Raw genomic sequence first — 25,952 nt, 5'->3', positions numbered from 1 at the left:
TAAAGATAAATATTTATTTTAAAATCAGGAAATGCTAGGCTTCTAGCAGCATTTTGTTCATTGCAAAATTCAGTAGATAGTTTTGTAACTTTGCTTCATCAGCTACGCAGTAGTGTCCTGAGCTGTCAGTTTTCTGAGGTGGAGTTTCATCCATTAATTCAAATTAACAAGTTTACAGAGTCCATGAAAATAATTTGTATTTCCACCTACACTACCATCCTCCAAGTGTAGGAGGAACATCCTAATATTTAAGAGATGGCTCTCTACTTCTAGCCCTTTTATTCTAGCACATCCCCAGAAAGTGACAAGATCCAGTGTACTGCTAACTTTTATTCCCCTTGAACAGGCATTTTCTTTGTGTTTGAAATGTCATTTTTTGTAGTCAATCATACTGGACTTTTTAGATAGCAATTTTTACTGTACCCTGTAAATAGGGGTAGTAAGTCTTAATACTGGAGGTGCAGAAGACCTTAGTGGAACAACTATCAGTCACTGTATTTCGAGTTTTACATTCAAGATGTCTTTCAAGTTACCAAAGGTGTCTCTGTATGACAGCTGTGCCCATTGTTCGCAAGGGGAGCTGAAGAAATGTCTGTCTGACAGGCCTGCTCTGAATCCTTCCCTGATTTGTGTTTATACCTCTTTTTTCAGCAAAGGCGGGAAATGTAATTAGTGTATAATGACAGCTACAACAGTCCCAGAAAGAGGAGATTTATTCCCACGATGGCTGAAAACCCCCCTATGCCATGTGTGTAATCAGGCCCAGTTTTCAAGTTCTAATTAACTTTATTAATGTTTAGTGCAGGAAGTACAAAGGCAACTTAAACAAGGATATAAAAAGCACTGGAGCATTGAAACACTGGTTTCATGTAACTGACTCTTATTGAAAGACATATTTTTCAGCATTTTGTAAAGAAAAATAAAGTAATTTAGAAGAAAGATATTAGATTCTTAATACACTCTTATATTAAGGAAGCTTTAAATAATGGAGCAAAGAGACTAACAATAGCTCCCTACTTGGTAACATTGGTAGCAACTCTTTCTGATGTGCAATTAATAAATACGATAGCAAACACACAACCCTGTACAGTGACAGTGGGATAAAGGAGATGCAATCACTTGCAAGACTCCTGTTGTGCCAGCAAGTAAGACTTTATGGGCTACTGGAAAATGAGTTTGTGAATAACCAATTGAAAAAATCTCCATTACATGTTCCTTCTATAGAAACATATTAATTTGCATGTGAAAAGACAAATATTACACTGGTAAATAACTGTGAAGACATTTTCCCCCACTAAAGACACAATTGCAAAACCTTGCAATCAAAGCAATTGTATATATTATTTTGATATAATAATCATAATAACCTTAAAAGCAGCGATATATTAATTACACATAAAGTATATTATTTGCATAGATTTTTTCTTTACTGCCCATGGATTACCATTTGGTAAATACATCTATAATTCATCAAGATCTGGTGCTCTTTGATGAGCTCAAACTGGAATATGGCTGATACTGTATATTACTGTAATTGTAAAGGATACTATAATGATACATTTTTGGTGCTTTAGCCTCCTAAATATAAAAATTACAGTAGAAAATATAAGAATACCTTTTTTTGTTATTTATCGACCCTACTCCCAGGCATGATGATTTAACAATACTTAAATATATTCCTATTTTCAGAAGCACTCAAAACAGATGGTTAGCAGCCTGTCCACTAAAAAGATTGTGCTTTGGAACAATTTAGTATTTATCTTCTTCTGCTGTTTTTAATATCTTATAGAGTAAAAACATATAATAAAAAATAAACTTGCAGTTATGCAAAACTGTAGTATTGTTTTGTGTAGTCTTGCAAACAAAGTTTAGAAGCAGATCATTCATCCACAGAGAAGTTAGGAATTCAGAGATATGTAACATCAAAAATAGAAAATTATTATTTCTTTAAAGATGTAGTGTAGGCTATAGTTTTTAACTTTTATTTAATATGTTATATGATTATTCTATAGTGCTCGTAGTCTTGCCAAGAGAGCTTCTACTTCTGGAATGGCTTCTCCCTTAGGAGGGGACCCAATACGATCCATTTTCTTTTCTTTGCCACCTTCTCCATGACAGGCTTCCTTTCTCCCAACAGCCCTGTTCAACCCCTTAGAACTTGTTTCCACATCATATGTAACTTCTTTGGTGACTGGGCTTCTTGTCGAGTTTACTGTGATATTGTGGTGTGAACACGGCTTCTCTGGCTGTCCTTTCTGGTTCTCTGCAGAAGACAAATCAAACAAACCTTGTTTCACTATTAGAATACTCAGTTTCAATATTCTGAAATATAAAAAGACCTCTTGATCAGAAAAATTTTACATACAGATGATGTACTACAAGGAGTAATGAATGCCAAAGAGGCAAGACAAAATATATTATCACTTCAAAAGCAGTAGACTGGGTCCCTTGGAAGTGATACAGATTTTACATGTCTTCATTAAATTAGCATCCATATTTCTTACAAAATCACGGATATAGCATGACAGGATCCTCCTTTCCTACTGGAGTCAAAGAGGTACATAGCACTTCTCAGTGTCTTCCAAGGTTTTACCTTGTTAATTACATTTTATCCATACTTTTTAATTCTTCAAATTTTAAAATGTATTTAAAAACCTATTTTAATTTAATTATCCATTGTTATACATTTTCTGTCCCTGGTGAACTTTTAGGCAGCTAAGCAATTTAATCAAATGGCATAATTCACTATTTTTTGCTAAACATCACTGGCATTGCCTGTCACACAAAGTTGCACTCAGTTAATATCCAGGCAGGAGTTTTGCAGGTTTGGCATGTATTAATAGACAAATTTCTTTTTCTGTCACTCCCCACCCCCCTTCCAGATCAAGTGACTGTTTTCCAAACTAGCATATGAGTGGTTTCTCTCATAGATCTCAAACTTTTTAAAAACAGGCCTACTCAATATTCATGTAACCTTGAGCAAGGCTTGAAAATGCCTTCAACACACTTGACATGACATTTAAAGTTTTTTGGTTATTCGCTGAAAGATGTTCCATCATCCCAATAGTAATGACTTTGGAGCACAGGCAGTCACTCATGACAGTGTGTTTTATGTGAGTGCTGAAAATTCCTACCGAAAACAGCTTGTACATTAAAAGGCAGCTGCTGAAGATATTTACTGCACTGTCATTCCCTGACCAGGGGCTCTCGGTGATGGATGAGGATTTTACACACTTCCTTGGACAATCTCAGCGAATTTTGTAAGTACGATCATCTTTTGGGAGGTGGGAAGAAAATAAATACCTCCTTTCCATCACCTTCTAAATCAGATAAGCAACTCTTAATTAAAATTTCTTAAGACAAATTTGACACTTAGATGAAAAACGTAACTTTTTTTTTTCACTATGGAAAATAATTTGACCTTGAATATGCAGCAGCACAGCGTTCCTGAATCACAGGAGGCCAATGACTGGTTATCTTTATATATAACATATCTTTATAATCACATGTAATAAACCTGTCATATATAATTAAAATATCTCTTGTGTGTGCACTCTTAAATGTCCCATTCTACTTAAATGTTTATGCTTATTGATTCTGAACACATATTTGCAAGCAGATGAAAGTGTGCTACCCGTGTCAATATACAAACTACCAGCTGCACCACAGACCTTCCTCTTTACATTCAGTCTAGGGGCAGCAGGAAAAATAGTTGGTGTTTAAAAATCAACACTTTTAGGCATAAGAAAACACATACACATTTTTGTATTATCATCAGAGATGAAGCACAGCTGTTGGATTTTTAAAAAGTCTAAAAGAAATTAGGCACTGAAAGTAAGCTTCTCAAATGTACCACCAACCAAATTTTAACTATTTTGCACTTCAGCAGTCTTCACCCCCAAAATATGAGGATGAATTAGGTGTGGTGAATTAGACTGTATAACAGACATGAGGAACTCTTATTACTGAGGCCTCATAGTAAAATCCAGCAGTAAAATCCCCCAGTTTCTCATAGTGTACACAGGCTAGAGTAGAGGTGCCTTAGAGTGAGACTCACAACTGCCGCCTAAGCAGGGAACTGCTGCAAGCTAGCAATTAATATGTAGTAGCTCATGGGATCTATCCAAACTCTTTTACCACTTGGAAACTCAGTAACTAATTGAGGCTCTCACTTCAGCGTGTCCCATAAATTGCTGCTTACGATCTGGAATTGTTGTGTAGGGATAAGACAGAGAAAAGCTGAAGACAGCTGTGCCCTTTTCCCCCCTTAAAACAACAGCAGTTGTGAATTTCTAGGCATTAACTAATAAGTGCAACACTTAACTTGAATAACCAGCCTTTCCCCTAACTCTGAAGGGTCCTGCAACAATGAAAAATGGCATTAGGAAAGTGCCTTAAACAGTGTTTAGTTTATGTGAGTAGTTTTTATCTCCTTTGCAATGATGATGTCAAGATTCACTAGAAAAATCACGAAGTCACGCTAGTGATTAGCAGCATTCCTTAATAATGAGAACACTTTGGTCTCAGGCATATTACAAATAATATTGAGCAGCTAGAGTAAATTTAAAAAGATAGTACTTGGACACATATTTTATCTAAATCCAGTATTATCATCTTGAAGTTGTTATTTCAGCTGCTTTCTAAATCAGAGGGCATCTTTACTGCTTATGTTCTTCAGTCAAGGAGGAACTTCTCCACAGAACACTGCTATGCCGAAGTGGAAGTCCAGTATTAGCAGATGTGGAGGTAGATAGATGCTCTGCTTAGCAAATTGGCTGTTATGAATTTCATTCAGAAACACTGAACTTTGCTAGGCCTGGCTCAGAAAGCATACACATTTACTTACAACCCTGGATTTCACTTCAGTAACTGTGCCTGCAAAGAATTAACTGCTGTATCACTTGAGGTATATGTGCTGCTTGTGGCATTCTTATCAGAGCAAAAGATTACTTCTTTTTAAATCAAAGTGTAAAAATAGTTAGGCTCTATCAAGGTAAAAAGTCTCACTAATTTCTCAGTTTTTTATTTTAAGACAACAGAAATTAATTTGGGTTAAATCCCAACTCTTAAGCACTCTATACTGCTTCACACTCTGATTCAAAACTTGCATGCATTGGTGTTTTGGTACCACATCCATTCCACTGCCTTGACTCAGGATTGTAACGTCGCCTCCCTCAAATCCTGTGCTATAGTGGTGAAACCAAAGAAGTTAATTTTCAACCTGTCAGTATTGAGGTGAATGGTTTAAAAAAAATCAGTGCATCTTGCATGTGAATTCAGAACTACATGGCTGCAAACTGCTGCAGGTTAGCATGTAGCTTTGACCACAACTATGGAAAAACCAGACTTCCTTAGTTCCACATGATAAAGGCTATAAAGCATATAGTTATTTACTTGCAAGAAAAGCCAAAAGTCAAGATTAACTGAAAAAGTAAGTACAAGAATAAACAAACATTAATTTACTGCTATTAGACATTAAAACCTTGCACCACCAGAGTAATGAAATTATGGAATTCACATATATACATGTAAAAGGAGGAAACCATAACCAGTCATAAACATGAATTTGATCTGTTTTTGAAGACAGTATTTGATATGGCTGCCCAAACAGCCAGGACAGGGCTTAGTGACATTGGCCACCTATGTTTCCAGAAGAAAGGAACACACAGAAAATCCACAAACCATACTGGTCTTAACAGACTTTTGCTAAAATGTTTTGAACCATTACATCATAGACATATATAAATTTGTTTTGTGCTTTTTACAATAATCTATATTTGAAACAAATTATGTATTTACTCACATGTATTGGTTCAAATACATTTCTTAAGAACTGAATATAATTAAACACACAAAAGGTTAACAAAAACTACTCATGGAAAGACATTTCTGCATGAATTCTTGTTAAGTGAAAGCTTACATTTCTGGAGATGCACTATTTGTCCACCTACTGTAGCAAGGCGCACCTTCCGGCAGTAGCAAGACAAAAAGAAATCAGACATTAAAAATCACTGGATAAAGACAGAACTTATTAATTTTCTGTATCTATTGGAAGTAGTTGAGACCAGTTTCTACTGTTTGGTCACTTTCAACAATAAAAATTTGTCATTCACCTGTATCATAACAATCACTATGCACATGAAAAAAAAAAATCAATAATTTTGAATTTGTTATTAAGTTTTCTAAGTGCTCAGGTAATAGCCTCTAATAGTTTTGACTTTATTGCTAGTGAATGCTTCCAGGCACGGGTTAGGCAGAGATCATACTGTCTAGTAGGAAAGTCTCAGTGTCCAGATTCCATTATATTTAAATACTTTCTTTCCCTTGTTCAATATTGAACTTCTGTGGGTCCTCTAGATGTATTCAAATGCAGTTTTTGCAGATATCAATTGTTCGCACAGTGCTGTTAATCAAAAACATTCCCAAGCCACATTCACAAAAACTAGAGCCAAATAGTTACTATCATCTGGATACAAGACTTCTAACAGCAATGCTCAGGAAATTCAGATGACAGAAAATTGTGCTTAAAATAGCTGTCCACAGGTAAAATGATGTCCTAACACAACACAACTTATAACGGTATGCTTATAACCTATTAAAGGATAAAACATATTCAGAAAAAGGAAATTGTGCCCTACTATCTGAACAAAAAAATCTGTAGTATGAGACTTGCATGCTGTGAACTTGGGGAAAAAAATATGATCAGTTGGAGACTTTAAAATCCTACACAATAGTGTTATATATTACCTTTAATAGAGAGCAAAAATGATTGCAAGAGACTCACTAAAGTTGAGATAGATTTTTTAAAAACAACTAATAAATATTTAATATTAAAAATGATGTTGAAAAGCTTTATTTCATCACAGTTTCTCAATAAAAGTCTTGATACTAAGGATATATTTTGGTTTTATGTAAATACTTGTAGACTGATTGAAAAATAAAGTTGTAAATACAATAAGGAGAACAGCACAGCGGGGCATTATATGCTCGTATTACAGTCATACATCTCAATGTAGGGCATGACAAAACTGTAACATAAAAAGAACAATTGCAGTTACAACCTCATTACATCTCTTACCAAGTTAACAGGGAAAAATGCTTAAAAACCCAGTGGAATATTTCTGATCTCGCTGACTTGTGCTACATCGTATTCCTGAAGTTATGTCTATGCCAACATTTTCTAAAGCCCACCCATACTGACATTACTGGCAATGCAAATTATTTTTACATTTTAAGTCATGACTTGTTATTTAAGTCATGTCCTAGACAATACTCTGAAGGAATGTTCCCATACCAAAGGGCTGTAGCTTGGAAAAGGCAACAGCCCAAGCCATAACTCTTATTACTGGCTCCCCACTTTGGTGCCATAGTTTGTCTCTGGTTCCTCATCCCTGATGCATGGAACTGAAATTCTCAAAAAGCTACACCATGCTGATGCTGTGGTCATGTATTTTCCCCAGAAAAACATCAGAGGAAAAGGTCCTTCTCAAAGCTTTCCTTTTCCCTCAGAACCAGAATTTAGACATAATATGAAAGATTGCTATAGATAGAAGGTCCATCTGTATTACATAAGATCAGTCATGAAAAAATGGGATAGCTTCTTTCTGGATGGTTTAATGTAAAATATTTTAAATACTTTTTATTGATTTAATGTTTTTGCAACAATATCTCTGACTGACAAGGGTAGGCTTGAAGCATGTCCCTGGTAAAAGGAGCACTGTGTGTCGTTACGACTTAGTTCAAACCTGCAGCTTCAACCCTAATCCATAAAGGAGTGTGAGCTGTACTCAAAAGACCTTTGCTTGATAAGCAATTTCTTACACCTTTGTGTTTCATACTAAATGCTCACAACTCTACTGATCTCAAGCAGGCAATAACTCATGAGACATGAAAAAGTGTTACTGATATTTGGAACATTTCTTTTTTAAGCTATGCACATATCATTTAATATTTGCTGCTGTTCTTGAGTGTTGCATTAAAAAGGTGTGAAACACAAGGAAGAAACACTATCAGTAAGCTCAATTTAGATGAGACAGTTTTCAGAAATAGTGAATATAGGGGGTTTATGTGCATTTCAAAGGCAAGAAATGAGTATATCAGCACACAGTGTGACTAATACAGAGAATTTATAGAAACTAAATTTCAAAGACAGTCAATTACAAACTATGAGCAAACAAATTTTTTGACAAGAGGAACTATGCTGGACCAGCTCCCTTTTACTTGGCCCTAAAGTAAAGTCTTTAAGAATTCTTTTAATCCCTTTCCTCCCTATATCTTCTCAAACACTACTTTAAGTTTCTGCTGATCACTCCATTCAAAGTTTTACCCATCTTTTCCAAAGACACTTTGCAATTGCAATGAGTTTGCACAATTTCTCTGTTTAAACTAATATATTCTCACCGGTGATAAGCCAATGACTTTTTTTTTACAAGAAATGCAACTTTCACTTACTAGGATTTTAACAAAAGTCTTGACTACCTGTCAAGATGATAAGAGAACAAGAGTGTGGATCAGGCTGCTGACAGAAATCACCCAAGGTCAGTGAGAGAAGAAACCTCTGCAGGTGTCTTCTAAGACAATTGTTTCAGACTTAGGAGTTTGGCATTCTTCCTATTTCACCCTGAATTACAGTTGATTTTCTGTGTCTTTTCATGCATTTTCCCCTCAAAAGAAGGCACATTTGGCACTTTCTAGGAAAACTGCAAAATGGAAATTTCCAAAACAGAATCTGCTTTGTGGTCATTAACGATTTTTAGAGCACACAGTTTGAAACATTCTTGAAAAACTAAATTCTAAGTCTCTTAATTTCAAAATGGATAAATCATAAGTCATGATTTAAGTATTAATAACTAATGAATTAATCTTATTTATGTCAGACAAAAGCAGTTAAAAGGTAAATATTGATCTACATGAATACCAGAGTCATGGGGTCTTCAGGCCCCAGAGGACAGAAACAATCCACAGCCTAGATGTTTATAGGATTTCTCTCAAGTTACAAATAGGAGAAACATCAACTTTTTCTCTTCTTTAAGTCAAAAAGTAACAGGGAAATGACAATAATAAAACTGGAGGTTTACATATTTTAGAGTATTTTCAAATCCCGGAATGTGGTTTATTACTTGTTTTATTTGGTTCACAGCTATACTGCAGCTTGCATTCCAAACTGTCTTTACAGTTAACAGTCAAAAATTATGACTGTCTAAATTAGGGATCTGTGACAAGATACACAGAGGTCCATAATCTAAAGCTACCCTCTTCAGCTGATGATAATTAATGTAGATCACACATGCTAAACTGCCTTTGAGCAGTGGACACATTTAGTCTCCAAACCTGTCTGCAAACCAGCTCCCTACAGATGAATACTGCTTTCAAGGTGCACTTTGATAAAAAAACTTCAGGAATATGCATAAAGACTGCTGTCATCAAAGGAAAGCCACTAGCAGATGCAATGGGGAATGATAAGCAACATGCTGATGAAAATAACTGAAATGGAAAAGAAACACAATTTTTTCTTCTTTTACCAACCGTTGAGGAAAAACACAGTAGGATGCCTCCTTCCTCTGGAAAATAAAACCCACAACAAATCCAAACAACAAAGCAAATCTTAAAGACTGACCTTATATTTATGAGATTCTACTCACTGCAGTTCTAAATGTTTTTGTTGCTTCTGTTCGGTATTTAGCATACACATGGGAAAAAACCCCAGAAAAACAAGCAAAACCTACAAAACCCCACAAAAAACATGCCCCATCCCTGAAGAGGTTCAAGGCCAGGCTGGATGGGGTTCTGAGCAACTTGATCTAGTGGGTGGTGTCTACCCTCATGTTGTGGGTGTTGGAATTAGATGACCTTTAAGGCCAATTCTGACCCAAACCATTCTATGATTTATGTCTTGTCTTGGGTTGGCTATATGATGCTTGTGTCCCCAATTGTCTGTTCTCTTTATGTTGGATATTAAGTTTTGCACCTTTAAGACTGGTTCTGGGAGCAAAGGGGCAGAGAAGAAGCACCCAATTTGTTTTCAGACACTGCACTCACTCCTCCACATTCCTGCTCCTGGACTGTGTTGTCTGCAGCATGGACAGAGGGACAGAGCTCTCCTTTGTTTTTAGTTTTCTGCTATCTGAGGCAGAGAAGTTCCCCAGACTGTGGCTTATTTCTTTTTCTTGGAACTGTTCAAACCTGCTCTGGACTGAGCACCCAGAATAACACCAGGAACTCACACCTGTGGCCCACCAGGGCTCAGGATGTGGCATTTTCCAGCACAGGAGGGACTGGTAAGAGACTGAGTGAGTCAAGCTACAGCCCATGACAAGGACTTGCTAAATTTGCCCTCTCTTCAGTGAGAGATTTATTGTTTAATATTATTCATTTTTCCACTTCTGTGAGTACTTTGCTTGTTAAATAAACATTTTTTTCTGCTTTTCTCAAAGGATATCTATGTCTCCAAATCTTGTGGGGGAGGGGTCGCTTGAATTTGTTTCTAGAGGGACCCATTCAGAAGTTTCCTCCCAAATTTGCTTTAAACCAGGACATGTATCTATTTCTAGCAATTGCCTTAAAAGTTTGACACTATTAGTATTTCTTATCCACTACCCTTGATATCAAATGTTTGCAAGATATTCCCTAGCTATTCCAGTTGCTTTTACAAATCCACACAATTTTTATTTCTTATTTATTATCCCAAACTTCCATTCACAGGTTTATACCAGCAATGAGAATACTGGTAGATTGATCTGATTTAAGTTTGAATACAAATACTTTGTAATATCAGATCAAACCAAAGAGAAAAACCATCTTCCTGTCATCATCTGTTTTTCTTTTCTCCTAAGGAATCTAACTACTTCTAAGCTAAAGGGAGATCTACACAGTCCTGGAAATACTTTTGGGATTGGCGTAAAGAGGAGAGGCTAGAGCTGAAAGTAAATTATGTGGGTATTAGTTTTAACAGTTGAATAGAAACATAATCTCCTCACATTGCTGTAAGAGACACAGGACCAATGTCCTGGGGTAGCTCTTGCCCATACAGGTCACAGTCACAGTGGGCTGTCATTCACTATTATTCAAAAGATTGCAAGAATAGCATATGGCTCTCAGGCTGCTCTAACTTTAAACGTTTTTAAAAGAGGTCTCTGGAAGAAGAGCAACAGAGAGCACTACATGCTGTTAATGCTATGACAGGGAAGAGTGTAGTGATTTACTAACCTGGACAAGTATTTATGAGAACTCTGAGTTCTAATCTGTGCTTCTTTATAGCATGGGTGCTTTTTAAGAGAACAGAAGCAGACCTGACTGTGAAGTTTAACTTGTGTAAACTAACATCCAAGATTGCCTTCATGAATACACTGGACAGAAATGGAATGAAGCCAAATCATCTTAGTTCATGTAACTTTCATATTATTATTATGGTCCTTACTTTGCTCTGACAAAGCTCTGAGGAAAATAATTGATAGCATGTGCTAATGAGCAGACTGAAACCGTGGAGCAGAAAATAGTACATATTCAAGAAGATTCTGGTGCAAAAGTAAATATTGGGAAACAAAGGCAGAGGAAAAGTGATTAATCTCTCCCTCACTCTATAAGATTGCATAAATATATTCCTTTGACAAATCTCTCTCTCTCTTTATATGATGCTCTAATTAATGCTATGTACTTTCACTTAATTATTTCCTCTCTTTGGGATGGACTAATTTGGCTTTATTCATGTGTGGAGAGAGACGGGATGTAAAAAAATGTTTCTACTCCACACATGATCCAGCTATATGTGTATTTGACACCAACAACTGTACCCTGCAAGTGTGACAAACTGGTCTGAAAAAGAACACTGATTTCAAGAGTCTCTGAAAGAGGAATTATTATTTAAAAATGGCTTTTACCGACTCCTCCAAATACCACTGAATTATCACAAGACAAATTCAAGCCACATTATCATGGGTAATTAATCCAGTCATTGTGAATTCAAAATGCTGTGTTTAATATCACTAATGGTATGGACTTCTCATGCAATGAAGATATTTACTGCCCTATATTTGACCAGTTAAACTCTTAGCAGCGCCTTTGGTATGTTAAAAACAACAGAAGCTAACTGCAGAACTTCCTCCTTCTATTTCTAATCAATTGCACTCAAATACTATTTAGTAATCACCAGCTAACAAAAGTTAATCTTACTGTGTAGGAGGGGTTTTTTTAATTTTCAAAAATCTAAAATGCAACACACATTTGCACATACAGAAAAAACTGGTCTCTCATAGAGGAACATAAAATATTACACAGAATATGAAAAACTGAGCTACTGAAAACCTGAAGCCTTTATACTCACTGAGAAAACAAGGCAGAAGGCAATAAGACCTCCCAAGCCACGGAAACAGAGGATTCTTAAACACAGACTTGTTTTTCTTTTGTCTGTTTTGACTTATGATGCAGTCTTGCAAATGAGTTTAGCTTAAAAGGTGATATTAAAAACAAATGGTTAGAGATCATCATGGTATATTAATTATGCAAAAGAACCCAAACCGAATTTAATCAGAAACAGGAGACTCCAAACAGGAAAAATTGTCTCTTTTTTTTTTTTTTTTTTGACAGAGACGGTTAAGAAAACATTTATAGTAATGCCAGAGCATCTGCTGATTAAAGTCAAAGCTGCAGGACGCCAACATTAAATCACTGAACCATCTTGACAGCTTCTGGGTACTTGAATTTCATTCTAATAACAAATTGCTGTGAAATTTACACAAATCGGAAAATTAGCCAGAAAATGTTTACAAAGACCATAGGTAAGAACACATAAAGCAGATATCAAATTGATTTGCATCCAAAAAAACAGAGCTAAAATAAATATTTGGCACTCAGACATTTCAGAGCTAAATCTAATTGGTAAATCTCTAAAAGACTAAAGTGCTTTAAGAACAGAATATAATTTTATCATTCATTTCCTAATGATTTTGACCTATCTGTTTTGTTTGGAATTGTTAGCATGCTTGTTTGTTTAACATAAACACAGATGAGCCATTTGAAGGGAGCCTGCAACATTTAAAATAAATTTTTAATTCCTGACACCTGAGGATTCCACACAGAACAATATACCTCATTGTAAAGCTTTAATTGATGCATCTATGTGCTGCAGAGGGTGATTACTTGAATAATAAGTATGAGACTTGTGATCTGGTTGCTAAGCAAATGTGAGAAAGAGGAAAAAGTCCAAGAAATGATGCAACAATGAATCAAGGTACGATGACAGGATAATTATTCTGTGAACTGTTATGTTGAAGGACTCTCAGAACATTGACCTGCACTTGATCACACATCAGAAGATTGCCTGAGGGGTAATTAAAATAATAATACACAAGCTCAGTCACTCACAAAGAAAAAAACATATGCTTAACTTATTTCTCTGTATCATGCATGGTAAAATACATTCTCATGTTAAATGTAAATGCTTGAACATGCAAGAATTCAGAGAACAACATATTACAGCAAAGACCACTGAAGTTTTTCTGAATTAGCATGAATGCTTTTCTTTCTTCAATTACTCTGGGCATTCAACTAAATATGATTCATACTATGACACATAAAAGCACAAAATCTGTGAAGGGGTTTTCTGAATGAAGTTGGGAAAAAATGTAGCCCTTTGCTTAAGTCCTTTTAAAATATGTAAGGGAACATGCTCAAAAAGAACTTTTCCTCCTTTCCATGGGATTTTATTGCTGAGCATGACGTCATATGGTAGAGCACCAGTCAGCTGTGTAAGTTACCCCCTTCCAACCTCTTTCCCACCCTGAGCCTCCTGGCTCTGTGTTTTTGTGTGTGGACAGACAGATAGCCACAACACCGTGCAAGCACAGTTCAGCAATAGCCAAACACTGGTCTGGTGGTATCACCAGTCACTAAGACAAAGCACAGCAGCTTATAGGTTGCCATGGAGAACATAAAGCCAACCCTGGCACCCCAGTAAAACTGGAGATACTGTAACAACTCTATGCCATTGCATATATGAATTTGATGGAAGCTGTTCACACGACAGATTTCAGATTTTAATGGTAAGCTTTTACACAATTATATTTTTTCCTGTTTAGGCTTTCATTTAGTTGTTTACTATATCAGTTTATATTGCCATGCACCCCACTACAAGCCTAGACTTTAGTTCCAAGCCCATACGTGATCACATCTAAGCAATGACAATTCCTTCTCAAATGGTGATGTGCAGAAGCCTCACTGCCTTTAAACCAGCCACTTCCAGTCTTCTTTAGGGGTGAGCTTTGCCAATTGTGTGAAATCACTAGTGTTTACTACTTTGCAACTGTAGATGCCAACTTGGCGTAGACAAAAAAACCTCAACCCATTAAACAACTTATTTCCAGAACCAAGTTAGTCTGTGATGGAAATCACTTGACTGCTCAGAAATCTTCTCAGTTTTCCCCTCCGTTATTCCATACATAAATGAAGAAACTAGAAGACAGCCAGAAGAAGTTCTGTGGATAGTCTTCAAAAATTTAAGACCACTCAAAAAACTTGAAAATATTTTTTTAGGACACAAGATGCACACACAGTTTCACATGTGCATAAACTCATTCAGGCTAGAATGTTATAGGTTATTCTCAGTTATATACAAGCACAATTGCCATGCAGTCTTCATAAAGAGAATTCTTTTTCTCCCACCATGTTCTAAAGAGATTATAAAAACACCTTTTAGGAAACACAATATACATAATAACTATCAAAATGAAACTTCTTTCTACAACAACTATATTGTGTAAATTTACTGCTAGCTCATCATTAAATTAGTCACTCATACTAAACATGTTAGAGATATATTCTCAAATTTTTTCTAGCACCTTCATTAGTGCTCATTTCCGGAGAAAAGCTACACCTGAGTAGCTTTAAATGCTAAGGAAAAAAACAAATGCAATTGAAAAAATCTCACAATGTTCAGCAGTTCACTTTTCTAAGGAAAGTTTATTAAAATGCAAATTTCATGCATGTTAATATTAATTTCAAAGCAACATCTTATAGAAGAAATGTAATTTTAAGTTTTGTGTAATAAAATAATACCACATACAATTGTTATTATTATTTAGATTCTCAATGTTAGTCAGCAGTGTTAAGAATAACAATTCAGCTGACTCCAAGGAGATATGTAAAATTTTGCAGCAAAAATAGTAGGCTAGATATTTATGTATTTTTATTTCAGAAACATATCTGAGGAAAACTTCATGGAAGGGAGTGTGAAGGGAGAATATCCTCTATGTCTAAGAATTCAGTTATGGCACTCGATAATTTATCTTACATCTCTTAAACCTATACTTCTGAGCTTACTAGCCAGACAGATTTCTTCCAGAAATTAAGCTTAAAATCAGGACAGTTTCAATAAGCTGAAGCAGATGTATAAATTTATAACTCTTTGGTTATGTAACAGAATATGGCTTAAAGCAAAAAGTTCAATTACATTTGTGTAGATGCATTTCCTTTTTTTTTTTTTTTTTTGTGGTAATGAATACTTTCAAATATTCTCAATTACATTTGAAACAATAAACTGCAAATTTAACTGGCCTTATTATAACTACAACTATAAAATAGATGTAACTCATTGACTATGGATCCATATGTTTTGCAGGTACAGAAAACAAACCTGACTCTTCAGTGTTATATAAAATTGTTTGTAACAAGAGCATACAAAGTCCTGTGCATCCTTGTGCCTGACCAAAGGTGCCTGAACCAGTGTGAAATTAAGTGGACCGAATGAATTTGTGCTGGGTGCCCCAGGCTCCCTTCACATTCAGTGAGGAGAAACAAGCACTTTTAAAGTGTGCTTCATTTCACCCTAATGTAGCTACTTTGAACAGGTAAAGAGAGCCCACACTTCAGATATCTAAATGTAACTTCTGCATCTGGAAGCTTTTGATTGCGGCAAAATCTGCACAAAAGGTGGATTTCCTAGTCTGGACAGAAACAATGGATTGTTGAGATGACACCTCCCCTATGAAGGAGGACACAGCGCACATTCGGTGATTTTAAGGCCTGATAGACTATTAAGTATACATCTCACCACTTATTTAACAGGAGCTGTAAAATTTCACAAAGCTTTTTCTGGCTACATGAAGAATACAATTAAAACAAATTACAGTTGCTACAGTGAACACTTTGGATATAAGCAGGGGAACACTGCTTAGTATGCAATATGCTGACAAGAATTGTAGATGTGAAAGACACCATTACTAAGTATGCTGCTCAGGCATTACCTATCAACATTTTTTTTTAAATATCCTTCACATTTACTAACCTATACCTCCAGTAGACATAGCTCTTATAGCTGTTTAGGTTCTTGTCTCTGACAGATTTGTGATACCCAAACTTCTGTATAGTTTTGCAAGTTTCTGACAAGCCTGAAACATATTCTGGATTTAAAAATCAGCCTATAAAATAAATTATTTCTACTTCTGCATTGGTACATGGAATCCTACCCTTGAGGTGAAATTCATCACTTCTTTAAACTGAAATTGGCTTAGATTTAGTCCTGGCCATGCAAAACTTACAAAATTCTAGTTGTGTACATCAAAACTTAAGAATTTCACATCCACAGAGGACTAAGTGTTAAAGTTTAGTCTTTAGAGATGATACTTCATAAAGGAAGGCAATCATGTGATTATTAGATTATTACACTTCTAAAGTGTACGTATTTTTGTTAAGTAAGATAGATTAGTAGGTGAAAGAATTAAAATAACAGAGGTTTGAGTTCCATGAAACTGTTTTTTGAAGTCTCTCTCTAAAAAAACAAGATAACTCAAAAAAACCAAAACACCCATAACACTGCTTTTGCATAATATGCACCAAGTTAAAGACAAAGGGATAAAAACTGGGCCCTATCATCATATTTTATGCATATATTACAGAATATTTTTCTCTTACTTGTACAACATACCAAATATTATGTTAACTTTGAATTATTCCATAAAGCATAAAGCTAAAGAACTAGCAAAGAAAAGCATTAAGATTTCAACATGGTAAAAAAAAAAAAAGCCAACACACAAAGCTACTTTTGGTATGAAACAAAAACATGCCGTTCCTTGAGACTCAATCATTTGAAAAGACTATTTTCATTTATCTTTTCATTGTTTAACAGATTTTAATATATATTCCATCATTCATTCAGAAACTAATCCAAATGACCTATGCCCATCAGAATTAAAATAGAAATGTCATTTTCCTCATCAGATTATGCACAGCTCCATAGTCACCACTGCATATAGGAAGGACAGTGATACACAAAGATTCAGCTGAAAGGTATTTCAAATTTAGGAGACAACTCATAGGAAAATCTATTTGTGGGTGGCTGAGGTTGTTTTGTACCATACTAATTACACAAAATACAGAATTTCTGAGAGTGATACAAAGTGTGGAATGTTATCTATGGATCCTACATACCCACTAGTGCTGTATTTCACTATAATGAAATCATTGTAGAGCATGGTAGTCCTGGTGCAGAATCATTATGCCTGACTCTGCAGAACAATAATGGCAAAGAGATTGCACTGTCAAGGGACTAGTCAAGGGAAAAAGGCAATCTTCAGAGCACAATTAAAAGCACATACTTTAGGTATCTATTGGCTTCTTTCGATTAGAGACAGAGCCTAGCTTAGATTAGTTTTAAATAGATAGTGAAGGCAAGCAAAACAGATCTATGTAATTAAGTGGAATATATCTACACCTGAACATAAAGTTTATTTACCTGCTTTACATGTGTCTATACCTGTCTGAAAACTGCCAGCTTTGAACAATAATTTCTCACCAATAGTCTTTAAAAGATGCTTTTTTCAAACAAAAGTGGTGTAACTTGGAAAGAGAGCTGGGCTGAAGCAGCTAAATAGAGTATATGAGAGACAAACACTTGTAAGAACAGCACTGTGCACAGCTGGCTGGCTGCAGAAGGTGCACTGACATGACTTCCTGGCCAGAAAGACTGGTAAATCTTGGACTGGGAGTCCTCACCTGCCTTGGGAAGACAATTCTGCTGTTCAGAGAAAAGCGACTCTTGACTGCCTTAGGGATGACGACATCACTCTTGTCTGAGTTCAATTTTAACTGCAATTTGTTCTTGAGGATTTCATTCTAAAGCAGGTCCTAATGAGATGACATCTTGCTCTCTAGCCCTGGGACCTTCACCAGTTCTAGTCTCTACCAACTTTTCCTTTGTAGTTTCACTTGCTTTTAAATGGCGTTTAAGTCTTTTTAAGAAGACAGATTAGTAAGCTAATGGTAATAAAATTACTGCAAGAGACAGTTAATTTTATCTATTTATATAATGCATTGACAACATGTGAAACTGCGTTACATGAGAAAGCATCCTAGAAAGAACTGAGCACTTAGGATGAATGAGAGAATTTTGGAAAAACATTATCAGCTGCACCCAAGAGCATGGAGGTAAATGAAGGATAGGGAAAGGCAATCAAATTTATGACTGTGTAAGTCTAGGACATAGAACAGCACTTGAATTCAGTGCACCTATTTGACTTGGAATATTGAAATCCACTAAATAGGAACATTTGACAACTGGAAGCTACATTAGAATGCTGAGTTCAATTTAAGAAACCACTCATACACCTGCACTTTCTGAAAAAAAAGGAGAAAAAAATGTTTGAAAAATTTTTTTTGAAAAATATAAATCAAGAAATCACTAAATAACTATAAAATAAACTCTTTGATATTTTGCATTTTTAATGATGATTATTTTTTTAAGTTTAATTAAATGTCCTTTATTATTACCAAAGCATTATATTTTTTATTGGATGAAATAATATAAATCTAGATCTAGTACTGGTTAAGCATTTTATTCTCAAAAAGATCAATTACATTTTCTTGCTATATTTACAAAAATAGAAATAAAATATAAAAAATAGCTATAATACAGTCAAGTAGAAAATTCACTAATGTGAAATCACCATTCCTCAAACTGTTTTCGCTTAAATGTACAAAATTGAAGCTTAAAAACTACAATTATACATGCATTATCAAAAAAATATGCAATCTCTATGGAGAAAACCACTCGCTTTCTCAGCCAAAATTTAAAGACTTTTAAAATGAAGTCTTTCAGCAAAATGTTTCATTGAGTAATTGCTATAGTATTTCACAAAATAACAATGAAATGCAATAGCTGAGAAGATAAATATTGTCACATTTCATTCTTACAATTTGGAGAAAATATTATTTTTATCTTTGTAGTTACCTTACTAACAGATTTTACTCTCATAAATCTGAAACATTACATTTGTCCTCATTTGCAAATTTGGTCCTCAATTTTTAATATTCTGTGTGTGATAAATTGGAACTCAAATATAGAGTGTTGTCCCTTTTACTTCAGAGAAGCACTATTTTATAGCACAGTGCCTAGCATTATGACTGTGGTACATTTATCACAATGCACTGGTAGCCAGAGTTTTCTAACAAAAGCAACTGAATAGTAGAACTTATTGAAGTCTGTAAGGAATAGCTAAATGAACAGCAGGAATTAACAAGATATGCAGTAGAACACCTTTTAGAAACAGGTGTTAGGAAATATCTAGTGACCAGTGTTTGTTAGAGACATTAGACATCTTCTGGAGAGATGAAAAAAATGCCAAAGACAGCTCACACTGCCTGATGTTGTGTACGAAGAATCTTCAACTCTTTCAAGATCAGCTTTCACCACACTGGCCATGAATCAGTTTATTGTAACTACCACTGTGCCACCTGATGATGAGGGAAAAAATAGTATTCTTCTCATTTCCACTGCATTTATTATTGTTAAGCAGTTATAAGAAAGGCAATTTTCCAAAATAAACAAACCCATGCATGGCTACTTTCTTTCTCAAAAAGCACCAACAGTAATGTTGTTTAAATAACTGTTCATTTGAAAATATTTGATTTCAGATTTTTTTAATATATATAACTTTCAGTTTATTTCAGTTAAAAGAAATACCAGATACTTATTAATGGTGCATTGCTAAAATATTAAAATAGGGGCAGTTTAAAAATCTGTCACTTGGTGCAGTTACTGTTTCACAACAGGAGCAGTAGTTTCTTGGCGAGTGACATGTTTCCTTATGCCACAGCTATTCTTCCCTTACAAAAGCTGTTACTTTGAGGGGAGGGGACAAATTCTTGCCATCTATTACTATGCAGTCCATTACAATGGGTTCATTCATATTTATAATACAATCTGTAATGTTGATGCAATCACTTTAGACTTCACTGTTATTTCAAACAAATCCATAACTGAGAAAAAGGCAGGCTGCTGACAGGAGTTAATGTGGGTTTTACTCTGTTTACAATTGCTTTCTAATCTACTAAATGGCTGTGAAAATTGATGCACTGTTAGAAGTGCTTTTATACACTACTACAGATAAAGGGCTGTTATACTGCAGTAATCTCTGTAATGCTAAATTGAATTTTTGACAGTGTTTTTTTCGTTTTTCCAATTTGAATGTGACAAGGTTGGCTACTGCATTTACAGTAAGCTTAATTCCATCAATGCAAAGCATTTTCCCATCTTTATTGAGATGCCTATTATTGCTATGAAGAAAAGAAGTTATAGTTAAAAACTTGTAACTATTGCAAAATGTACTTTAGGGAAAATCTCTTAGTGGTCAAAGCATGAGACAGAATCACTAAGTTTTGCCATCAGTTTTGTGACCTGTTGAAGCTGTGCAAGTGAATCCTCGGGAGATAAAACACAGTAGTACTGCTTCCAAAACTGCTCAGCTTGCCATGAAGGTAAACAGATTCTCCTTAAACATCACAAAATAAAATTTAGGATTAGGTGATTTCCTAATAAGTAATTTTCCAGTAGGATTTTAGGGAGACATGCAAAGATAGTTGTTTAGTTACATGACCAAAGGAATCACAGCTATAAAGAAGGACAAAGAATGTACACTTCAGTTTATCAGCCTAAAAACAAAACCACAAATAAAATAATACAGCCTTTTAAGCCTCAGATTCCCCTGATAAAGAGGATACAAAAATATCAAGGCTCTTGCTGACAGGAAGCACAAGTACAGAGTACTTCGATAGTGTAGAATAGATGCCCTAAAAATTCCTGACACTTATCTGAAATGTCTGGTGCCCCACTAAAACCTGAATCTGAGGAATGCAAGACAAATGCTTTTTTATGTTAATCAAGGAGCTTCTTATTTTTATATGGATATGAAAATATTACTAAAAATTAATGATCAGATCTTCTATATGGCTCTTGATGGAAACAAGTCCTTTACATTCAAGACATTTGCATATGTTGTAACTTCAAAATTTACTTATATGTTTTAATTCATAAAATTTAATCAAGAGATAGAGTTCTCTCAGATAATGAAAAAACTTAGGTTGGCAAAGACCTCTATAGAGGTCATCTGGTTCAAACCCAGATTCAAAGTGAGATACAGTTGTTAAGTTGGATCATAAAATTTTTCAAAGGATAGACTGTTAAAGATTTAAACTTCATCATTTAACCTTGGTGACGTTTAATCACATCACCTGAATTAAGTAGTCAAAGATAACACCAAAAATGCCCATCCATCCCATGTAGGACAGCATGATTAGTCTATGCAGAGCAGTAAGTAAAGTTCACCTCAACAGCCTATCAACTAATGAACACAAATGTACAGTAAGCTTCATGAACAATAAAGCTCATAGAGCAAAATCTTTCAAGGCTTTTTTCCCTATATGACTTATTTCTTTTTTGAATGTGCAGTTTTTCTATTACCATTTTCAAAATTAAAAAATACTTAGGAATTAAATTCTGGAATTCTTACTGACTCAGTTGAAGAAAACCTATTAAATTTAGGTGCTACTGAATATATTGAATAGATTCTAAAACATAAATGAAAGTTTGCAATGTAAAGATTTTGCAATGTAATTTTAGAAGATTAGAGAGTCATAAGAAGTTACTTCTGGAGTTGCTTGAAAATGTGCTAGGTATGGTCATCTCTTATAAGCAATCTATCACTGATTTGTTTAGGAGAACCATGTTGATTGCAGGTCCAAATGTTATTTACTCCCCTATCAAATTTAAGAAAATATTATACAAAGGATTTCTACAGAAAATTGATCATTTTATTTGACTACGGCTAAGAAAAAAGAAAATCTGCTGCATAGCTGTCATTTTTTAAGATTATTTTCTAAATAGCTAATGCAATGCCTTAGGAACAAAAACATTTCTTCAGATAATTAGTGGTCATCTTCTAAATGCTGCTAAGAATCATTCATCCCAACTTGTAGTTATTTCTGAAACATAACCAAAGAAGTAACCTAATTTACCACCCCAGTTTACTTCAAATACTGTCACTCTTCGCAGAAGTTGCTCATGTTCAAATCTACAATTGCAGTTCTGGTCTGCAGCACTGCTTTGTACAATGTTGATTTCACACTTTCAAACATCTAAAACTTTCCTTTAAAACTATACTAGAACAAACTAGAAAAAACCCAAACTTATTATAAAAGCTAGTTTTATGTTTTGGAAAATTTACAGAAAATCAGTAAATGTATCAAACACAAAGAGAGGGCTGGAGTGCCTCTCCTACAAAGACAGGCTGAGAGTTGGGGTTGTTCAACCTGGGGAGGAGAAAGCTTAGGGGAGCCCTTAAAGCAGCATTCCAGTACCTAAAGGGGGCTGGTAAAAATGAGGAGAGGGACTTTTTATGCAAGCAGATATTGAGAGGGCATGGGCAAAGGCTTTAAACTGAAAGACAGCAGATTTAGATTAGATGTTAGGAAGAAATTCTTTACTCAGAGTGGTGAAGAATGAACAGAGAGACTGTGCATGCACATCCCTGAAATGTTCAACACCAGGTTGGATGCGGCCCTGACCAACTTCATCCTAGAGAGTGGCATCTATGCCCATGGCAGAGGCATTGGGACTTGATAATCTTGAGGGTTCCTTCAAACCCAAACCATTCCATGATTCTATGATTAGTTTGTTTAATGCTTCACAACTTTCAGCATTATTCTGCAAGTCTGGATTTCTTATTTAAGTAGAGACGTGAGAACAACTTAATTGAAAACATTGCTTCTGTGAAAGCATAAGCACCTCTGCTCTTAGCAGGCTGACATGCACAGGACAGACCACAAATCTGTAGAACCAGACTTACAGAAAGTCTACCTTACCATACACTAGGAGGGAACTTCTTACTGGTAAACTATCTTAACTGTAACAAACCTGAGGTACTTGCAAGTTGTGGAAATTACTTTAAATAACTTTATGTTATACACAAAGTTTGTATTCTTTGTGTTATACATAAAATTCATCTGGAGCAGAATTTGACCATATTTAACAAAAACAGCCTCAACAATTAGAAGTTTGACACATATTTTATAAATATACCTACTTTAGAAATAGAACAAGATTATAAATGACTGTAGTTGAAAGTAAGTTTTGAATTTTCAGCTAAATTGTCAGCATGAAATGGGCCTTTTCTTGAATGGCATCATGTAAGTGTAAGGTCCTGCTTTGTCTGGAGAAGAAGAGATGGAAATATGGCAGTCAGGTCATTTGACCCTTTTTGGAATTCCTTCTCCTTTACCAGCAAACTACAATTTTACTGCTTGAGTGTTTCAACTTTTAATAAATTAATTTCCTGAAATGCTATTCAATGAAAACATACAGGAAATAGTGATTTATGGGCAAATACAATTAAAACCACAATAAGATTTCAGCATGTAATATTGCTAATGTTTAAAGATAAGGACACATACTTTTGTCCATAGCATTTGGTAAAATAACTTTGTATAAAATGCTAATTCTAAAATAAATATAGCAAGGCAGTTTTTAAGTACTCATATAAGTCTAAATTTTGGGTTCACATTTTTTCAAAAATAAAATATGAGATGAAGTCTGTCTTAAAAACTACAAAGTTTATCATTTAGCACCTGTGACACTTGCCTTTTTCCCTATTTATATATATATATATATATATATCTCTTATATAAAAGAGAAAATTAAATTTAATGCAGCTTTTACAATTTCTTTTTCTTGTAATGGTGTCTTAAAGACAGAAAATTGAAAGAAAAATCAATCAAAAATGTCAGTAGCATCTTTTGAGATACACATTGTTAATATTACAGAAGCTGCAATTTAGAAGCATACAATTTAAGTCCAGATTGCCTGATTTACTTTACTGACTCCCTGATCTAGTTTAGTTGAACATTGAATTTAAATAGAGGTGCTTGAAGTCAGGAGGGACTTATGTATGTGCTTATATGCTGTGCTGAATCAACATCGCATTGCAACAAATCACAAGTACAGTATGTTTAACAGGCGGAACACAGCAAGCATATTTATCTGTTCATAACAAAGCCAAAAATGATACCTTCTCTTTGCATTTTTGTGAGTAAGCAAGAATCAGCAGGCAGGGATAAACTCACTTTTCCTTATCTACTTTACCTTAGAAATAATTATTTAGCATAACAAGCCAAGAGCAGAGTATATGTTTTGAAGTTGAAAGGTAAAGGTCCAAACTGGCATGTTTTAGCTGTTTATTAACTGCTTTTCTCCTAATGAATTGCCCTGTTGCTCTGCATCACTCTGACTTCAGTGTAACAGCTTTCATTAGTCATTATAAATATGGCTTTGTGCCACATTATTTACATTCTTATAGTAAATAGCTACAGCTTCACACTGCAATAATTCAGACTGTTTCTGCACTGGCTAAAAAATAATCTGGCACTGCCTAATATATGATTTTACCTTAAAAAACCTGAAGCCCAAATATGAAAGTTTTTGGGTTTGTAGGTTTTTTTGATACAATTTTAACACCAGCATAATTCCACTATGGCCAAAATTCTTGCCAATAACAAGGCTAAAGGAATCAGAATTTCACTGTAATTAGACTTTGCAAACTGGGCTTCTCTTCTGGTAGAACAGTCACAAGAAGAAACTGATATTCAAAGCTTAAAATATGACTATTGGTTGAAAATGAATTAAGCATTGTAAATATGTTTAAAAATGAGCTTATGAAAAATCTGAATCACAAATATGAATAGTAAATATTAATCAGTAATAGGATTGTTTTCATAATACACAACTACTTTCTAGATATTTTGGTAACATTTCATTAAAAAGCTTAATTTTCTTCTTTAATATGTCAGCATGTGAAAAAAAGAGGACAACAGTTATATGAAATACTGATTAATAGTAAAGATTTTTTGTAAAACAGTTTTCTATTAAACACATTATTTACCCAGGTCAGTCTAAAGAATTGCAGACATAACTGACCTATGAATTCTAGTGAGTGATTTAGGTAGACAAGTGAAAAATTTTACAGTTTTTTAATGTACTGATTTTAAAAACCAAACTTTTTCCCTTAAGTTGAAAAAATATAAGCAACAGAACCCACATGTGCATTGCACAACAACTATTACAGAGAATATTTTTCATTACTAACACTCTTGAAAACCCTAATTTTGGTACTACTAAAAAATCAGTGCCTGATTCTAACAAATATATAATTATTAAATACATCTAAAAATTATGATGCCTATAGACATTTTATACACATGCAGATATTATGCAGGAATATACATTACATACTGATTTCTTGACTCAACAGGTTTTAGTAAAACTATTAATTTCAACAGAAGTTCTCTTAATAATCTACACCAAGACTTTGAAACAGTGACTTTGCAAAATCCCAGCTGTCAGTCTAAACTCAGTGGCAAAAAGGCAGTTCACCTTTAACTAATTTATTCTCAGAAAAAAAGATTTATCAAGTACATTACAAGGATTCAAAAATAATATTTACATATTATAATGGGAAAAAGTATAAAGACATGAAAAAATGTCTAAAAATGATGCTGAGTCAACAACAAGGAAAATAAAGATAAGGGTTCTTTTGAAAATTCATTTTTAACCTTCCTAAAATAAGAAGGCAAACTTCTTTTGTTAAAATATAAAAATCTTCTCAACAAACAAGTTTTATTGTATTTAACATATTCCT

The 25,952-nt window shown here is 34.6% G+C and overlaps 1 protein-coding gene across 14 annotated transcripts in view; it reads right to left on the bottom strand.

Annotated features, from left to right (window-relative positions):
• Positions 1-766: 766 nt before the first annotated feature.
• Positions 767-25,952, bottom strand: part of DIAPH3 (diaphanous related formin 3) — a 206,003-nt gene continuing 180,817 nt past the window's right edge. For 11 of the 14 annotated variants that reach the window (XM_064408643.1, XM_064408636.1, XM_064408644.1 and 8 more), the window contains one exon: positions 767-2,287. In XM_064408643.1, the coding sequence (XP_064264713.1) occupies positions 2,007-2,287 (281 nt within the window). In that variant the 3' untranslated portion in view covers positions 767-2,006. Of the gene's footprint in view, positions 2,288-5,920; positions 5,967-25,952 lie in introns of all 14 variants that reach the window. The other 3 variants (XM_064408637.1, XM_064408640.1, XM_064408646.1) reach the window with 2 other exon arrangements.

This window comes from Passer domesticus, chromosome 2, assembly GCF_036417665.1.
Source record: "Passer domesticus isolate bPasDom1 chromosome 2, bPasDom1.hap1, whole genome shotgun sequence".
Classification (NCBI taxonomy): Eukaryota; Metazoa; Chordata; class Aves; order Passeriformes; family Passeridae; genus Passer; species Passer domesticus.
Note: the sequence above shows the minus strand (reverse complement) of the source record. Positions and strands in the feature narration are given on the sequence as shown.